Consider the following 6,447-nt stretch of genomic DNA (forward strand, 5'->3'; position numbering starts at 1 on the left):
TCCATGTGATGGTTACAACACAGGCTCTGAAACCACACTGCCTAGGGGTGAAACCTGACTCTGCTGTATACCAGCTGTACAGCCTTGGCAAGATCTTTGTCTACTTACCTATCAAACTAATCATAGTACTCACCTCATTAGATTGTGGAGAGCATTACATGACTTAATATTTAATATTAATATTTAGAATGATGCTTGACCCTTAAAATATCAAGGCTACACTTGTCTTAAAGGCTGAAATCCCAGACCATAGATGCCATGCCTCATTTTTCTTCACACACTGATTTCTAAATTGAAATGTTTTCACAAATGCTTTACTATTTCTGGCTTCTACCTGCCTACTGAGCCTCCCTCAAACACCAAATAGCCCTTCTAAGAAGAACGTGACAAAGTTGGGCCATTGTCCTATCCCTTTATCCTTTCAAAGCTCCTCCAGCTCCTTTCATAATGAATTTAGAAAGTCTGTGAATCTGTGGCATCTTAAAATTGGTGATAAGATACCATCCTCAATGGGGCTGATGTCCATTCTAAGATGATCTCATGGCTTCCTGTTCCACTGAGGCTAGCAGAGAAAATGCATCCCACATGAGGCCCACATAAGGCATCATGTTCTTAGCTAATTACATATACGTAGAAGACTGCAACAGCCAACCCAAGTAATACTCTTCCAAGCTCCAGCTCCTTCTAACTCCCCTCTGGATGTTTCTATCACAAGCTGAGCTTATTCAAAAGTGGACTCAGCAGTATTCCAGCAAATCTTCTCCTTTGCTATTCCATTATCTGGACATGGCCCCAACATTCTCCAGCCACTCAGTTGAAAAATTTGGAAGTCATTCTAGATAACTTCTTCTCACCACCCTCATCAAACACTAGCCAAATCTACCATTTCCATCTCTCGAATATCTCAAATTCATCCTGCCTTCAATACTTTAACTGCACTCCTTTTTGCCAGCAATGCTCCCTCTCATTCACACTCAACCCTGCTCACCGGAGTAATCTTTTGCAAATGCAAACCTGGCTTGCTTACAATTCCTCAAGTGTTCTTTGTAGGTTTGGGGGAGGGGTGGGAATTCAAGTTTTATAATTTTGTCTCCTAAGTCCTACTTGACCTTACTGTCCATCTGAGTGCAACAGAGAACACAAAAATGTCCTTGTCAAGGGCACATTTCTTGATATCTGTTCAGGATGCAGCCCTCTCTCACCTGTTTCACTGTTCTAGGATTTCCCCATTTTTCTTGCATTCTGTCTCCTCCTTTCTACTGATTCATTCTCATTAGCATGTAAACTTGCTCCCTCCCCTATCTTCATCTTTTTTATTTCCTTTTGTACAGCTACAGCCATGGTTGCCTCCCCTTTTAAACAAAGCTTGCCAACAGAGTTGTCTTACGCTTGTTCCCTGTGGTTGGCCTCATGTCCACTATTAGCCTGTGCTCATCTGGCCTCTGCCCCACTCAGCCTGAGACTGCTCCCATCAAAGCCATCAGCAACCTCCACGTGCCAGATGAAATGGAAAATGTCTCATCCTCAGCTCACTCCCATATTCTCCCACATTTGACACTGCTCATCCCTCCTCGAAATAATCTTAGTTTTGTTGACCTTGAAGATAACTCCTAAGAAAAGCAGCCCCCACACCATTTCTCTTTCCTTCTCAGGCCACACTCTTTCAGTGTAACTCCACCCAGCTCCCTACTTAACCTCTGCCACCCACTGTTGTGGTTTTAAATATGGTACCATCATGTGCTGTTAGCTTTCTAATTTGTTTCTAATCCAGACTGATCTTCTGAGTTCTAAATCATACACCACTTACCACTCAACATTTGTACTTGGATGTGTCATTTGCATTTAGAATTGACCTTGTCCTAATCGACTTCAACCCCCACCATCCTCGGCACTTAGATATGTACATCCACATGCAGACACTTGTACTCATGTACACACATACACACACACACTCACACACTCATACATGCACTTTCACATGCACACACACACACACAGCCAACCTTCCTCTAAAGTTTCCCATATCCGGTACTGTACCACCACTTACCATTTACTCCTGCTAGGAACCTGCAAGTCTACCTTGACAAACCCATTTCCCCCACGCCACATCCACCCATCCCCAAGTCCCCAAATAGGCCTTGAATACATCCATGCACTCCCTCATGGCTTGTGACAAGCCTTATGCAAGCCTCATTACATTGTCCCTTGTCCAAACTTCTCCAAGAGCCTCTTATCTCCTATTCTTTTAACTGTACCAGTCCATATTTCACATACAACCAGAATGAATTTGAAACATGAATCAGATTATGCTACTTCTCTTTTTAAAACCATCTGCATATAGAATGAGGCCTACACTAAGATAGCAAAATTGGGAAAATCCCTTTTGAAAAAGTAACAAAACTGAAACCTCCAGGATGAGCAAGGGGTCAGCCAAAAGAGTGACAGAGAAGGATTTGCACTCCACTTTGAGGAGAGAGTAAGTGCAAAGGCCCTGAGGTATGAGAGCGTGGAGCACAGTGAGTGAAACAGTGAATGCTATAAAATGGTGATGGAGAAATTAGCAAAGTTGGGCCATAGAGGCCCTTGGAGGTCATAAAACGAGTACTTCCATAGTTATTTCTAAATATGTATATATGGAGTCTGTTTTTGCCCACCAGCCATAAGCTCCATAGGAAACCATGCATGCCTATTCACCAGTTTTTTTGCATGCCCAGTACAGTGTCTGGCACATAGCAGGTACTAAATCTTTATGGAGCACATGAGGGGAGAAATGTCTCCAGCATTCCAACCAGACGGAGTCACTGGCAATTGCCCAAACATCTTGTGCCATTCCCTGTTCTAAGATCCACATTCTCATCCAGCTCAGTGATTGTCCACCAAGCAGTGATTTTGCCCTCCAGGGAATGTTTGTTAATATCCAGGACATTTTTGATTGTCGCAGTTGTAGGGAAGAGGATGCCACTGGCATCTGGTGGGTGGAGGCCAGGGATGCTGTCCAACATCCTACAGTGGAGAGGGCAACCCTCCCTGACACAAAGACAATTATTCAGCCCAAAATGTCAACAGCACCAAGACTGAGAAGGCCTGGTCTTACTAATTCTACCTGTCCTCCAAGCCTCTTTTGGAAAGTCTTCCTTCCTCATCAACCAATGTGAGTTTTGCGGGGGGCCTCCACTGAGCTCCCCAAACCTCTTTTATGTGATTCAGCCCCTTGCCTTGTAATTGCCTATTCTATCTGCCTCTCACTAGAAGGCTGGGCTGTATGTTTCATTAGCCTAATCCACAGTGAGCCTTCCATGTATTTTCTTGAATGAATGCAGCCGCCTGAGCTGGGGACACATAGCAGGGTGCAAACTAATTTTGCAACAACATTTTAAAACATAAGGTTGACCTATGTGAACTCACAGGTAGCAGGACTTACCAGACCCCATCTCTACCTCTGGTAACCTGCCTGTCTCCAGGTGTCTGTGCTGGTGTGTAACCTACAGAAATGGCAACTTCCTGTGGCTCCAACCTAATAGCATGGTTCACTCCTTTAGACATGGCCTTAAATTCTGAGTTACTCAAGTTTAATCCCACTAAAATAAGACATAGAACTAGGGCATATGGTGGGTTCCTAACAATGAAAAATATAGGGCTGACGCTTCATCTGCAGTTGGCTCTCCTTTGAGTCATGACCTGCTTGATTTACCAACAAAAATAGAAATCCCTGTGGCCACAGGCTTGCGGGTTTCAGATCTCATGCCCATGGTCAGAAACATTTGAAGCCCACCTCTTTGGATTCAGGTTTGAAATGGACTTTGGTTGAAATGCTGTGCCCTTTGGAGGGGATCTTCCCCTTCCCTTGTCACGGCCGCCCAGTTCTAGCTCCTGCTGGCTTTCATCCCCCGGCCCCTGTAGTTCTGGTCCTGCTGACAGGGGAAGGAGCAACCGAGATGCCGGAGGTGAGGGCAGGGCTGGGCCCATCACCTCCAGCTCACTGCTTCTGCTGCCGCGAGGGAAGCACCCTGGCATGCGGCCTGGAACATTCACTGCCTTCCGAAGGGCTCTGTTCCTCCTCCTCCAGCTGTTGCTCCTGAACTTGGCCCCGGGCCCGCCTTCTCTCCAGCATCTCCTCGAAAAAGATCTGGCAGCTGAAGCCCTCCTGGATGCCATACTGGGCATGCTTGAGCAGAGCCTCCAACGTGGGGAAGACCCGACAGCAGGCCACGCAGCGCAGCCCATAGTTCGTGGTGACCAGCCAGTCCGGGGTGTCCCGCAGCTCCTGCAGGCAGCACTCGAGGGACCCCAGCAGCTCCGAGTCATCCTCCTCTGGGCAGCAGTCGTTCTTGCTGGCTTCCAGTTCCCAGTGCAGGTCGGTGTTGGAAGCCATCTCGAAGGAGGAGCCTTTCCTCCTCTGCCTCTTGATGAACTCAGCTTCATGGATGCGGGGCTTCCTGCTGACCGGTTCGAAGCCCGTCTCGGTCTCCCAGGCCACGGCCACGCCCTGCACGGTCTGCACGTGGGTGTAGAAGGCGCACACGCTCTGCTGGGCGGCATCCTCGTCGTCATATGCGCAGGAGTAACAAGACTGGTACTGGGAGTAGGACTGGTACTCGGAGGAGGACTGGGAGGACAGAGAGCTGCTCCAGCTTAGCATTGCCTGAGCCTTGCTGGCCAAGTAGACGTCATCCTCATGGGGAATGGCCGGTCCGGGCCGTGGAGATGTCTGCTCTCTTTTTATGGCCCCTGGAAATGGAAGGACATTTTCATCAGTGCCCCCTGCAAGGATCAGTACTGAAACCCACCTTCAGGACTCTGAAAGGGCGCGGACTCCAAGGCCCTGTGCAGGTGCCTTCTGCTCCTGTGGCTGTTTCCTTCTAAGATGGGGATGGCAATGCTTACCTCATGGGGTAATGATGAGGATCAAACAATGTATGAACGAGATCGCCAAAAACAACTAAAACCCCAAAGACCATCTACTGGTGAATGGACCAATGATGGTACATCCATACCAGAGAAACCTATCCACTGGTAAAAAGCAGGATCCCCTGATACCGGCAAAACGTGGAAGAATTTCTAATGCATATGCTAAATGAAAGCCCCAGGGCAGAAAGCCCATACAGTATAGGATTCTACCTAGATGACATTCCAAAAAAGGTAAAACTACAGGGAGAGAGGAGAGATCAGGGGTTACCAGGAGCTGGGGGTGGGTGGGTGGATGGGATGCAGCTGCAGGGAAACTGATTTCAGATGGTCACAAGGGAGCCTTTGGGGTTGGTGAAAATATTCCATATCGTGATCATGCTGGTGTTTACCCAAATGTATACTTTCCAAAGTTCTACAAATTGTGTACTGAAAACTGATAATATTTCTGTTTAAATTAACTCAAGCAAACCAATCTAAAAAACCATGCATGGGACATGATTTGGCCAGGACTTCCAGCCCCACAACCCCTTTTGGCATTTGTGACATGTCTCCGTCTTATGGAGGGAGCATCTCGCCCTCTCCATGAACATTCACTGTACCCCATCACCATCTAAGTGCTTTGCCATGTTTTAACTCCATTAATATTGAAAAAAACAAGCAAACAAGAAATTACATTGTTGTAATTCCCATTCAACAGATTAGGAAACTGAGGCAGAAAGAGTTTAGCTGACTGATGAGCTGGCATTACCCTTAGGTGCTGCCCACGGTCACTTCATAATGGTCTTCAAATTGATGCTCTAGATTAACTTTACTCAATTTATTATAAAGGACTTCTTTATATTATTCCGAAATCATGGGATTCACATGCCAGTTCTGTTTGTCCAACGTACATGAATATATATAATGATGAACATTTTACAGTTTCATCCTCTTACCTTCTGAAATCACCTCAGGTACTCACAATGGCCCCAAGCATACCCACCACCCATTTTTATGGCCAATACAACACTTTGGCAACAGCACTGAGAGGTGACCCTGTGTCCACTCCTCATCCTCCGGGATCTCCTTCCCAGGGGACACAGCTGGCAGCACCCTTCAACCCTTTCTCGGGACTTACCTGACCAGCACACTTCCATGCCCTCTTCCATGGACTCCGGGCTGGCCAAGCTGAGGCTGGTGCCATCTGTGGGTGACTGTTCTACCCTGTGCTCCGTGAAATAGCGTTTCATGATTGGACACCAGCACCCAGGGGACTCAGCGCTCCAGCTCTTTGGTGAAAGATGGCTTGGGCTGTGCTAAAGCCCTCCACCGGACCCAGCCCGAGTGGCTGCTGGGCTCCCTGCTGTCACTAGGATGCTGGTTTTATTCTGTGACCTCATCAATGACACTGGCCTGTTCTGTGACCTATGGTAAAGAGTGAGACCCCACCTGGAGCCCAGGAGAGGCTTCCTATCAGGATCTCATTTCCCCACGGGGAACTTTCCTGTCTTGTTTATGGTCAGGGACACAAACACAGAACACACACACACACACACATAT

The 6,447-nt window shown here is 47.3% G+C and overlaps 1 protein-coding gene across 1 annotated transcript; it reads right to left on the reverse strand.

Annotated features, from left to right (window-relative positions):
• Positions 1-3,976: 3,976 nt before the first annotated feature.
• On the reverse strand, positions 3,977-6,137 carry LOC111144705 (family with sequence similarity 170 member B). The gene is made up of 2 exons (XM_022499140.1): positions 6,026-6,137; positions 3,977-4,728 (listed from the first exon to the last, which is right to left on the reverse strand). Exons 1-2 carry the CDS (start codon positions 6,135-6,137, stop codon positions 3,977-3,979), a joined length of 864 nt encoding a protein of 287 aa, XP_022354848.1.
• Between the last annotated feature and the right edge of the window lie 310 nt (positions 6,138-6,447).

The sequence above is a fragment of the Enhydra lutris genome, unplaced genomic scaffold (genome assembly GCF_002288905.1).
Source record: "Enhydra lutris kenyoni isolate GAN:26980312 unplaced genomic scaffold, ASM228890v2 scaffoldscaffold12, whole genome shotgun sequence".
NCBI classification, from domain to species: Eukaryota; Metazoa; Chordata; class Mammalia; order Carnivora; family Mustelidae; genus Enhydra; species Enhydra lutris.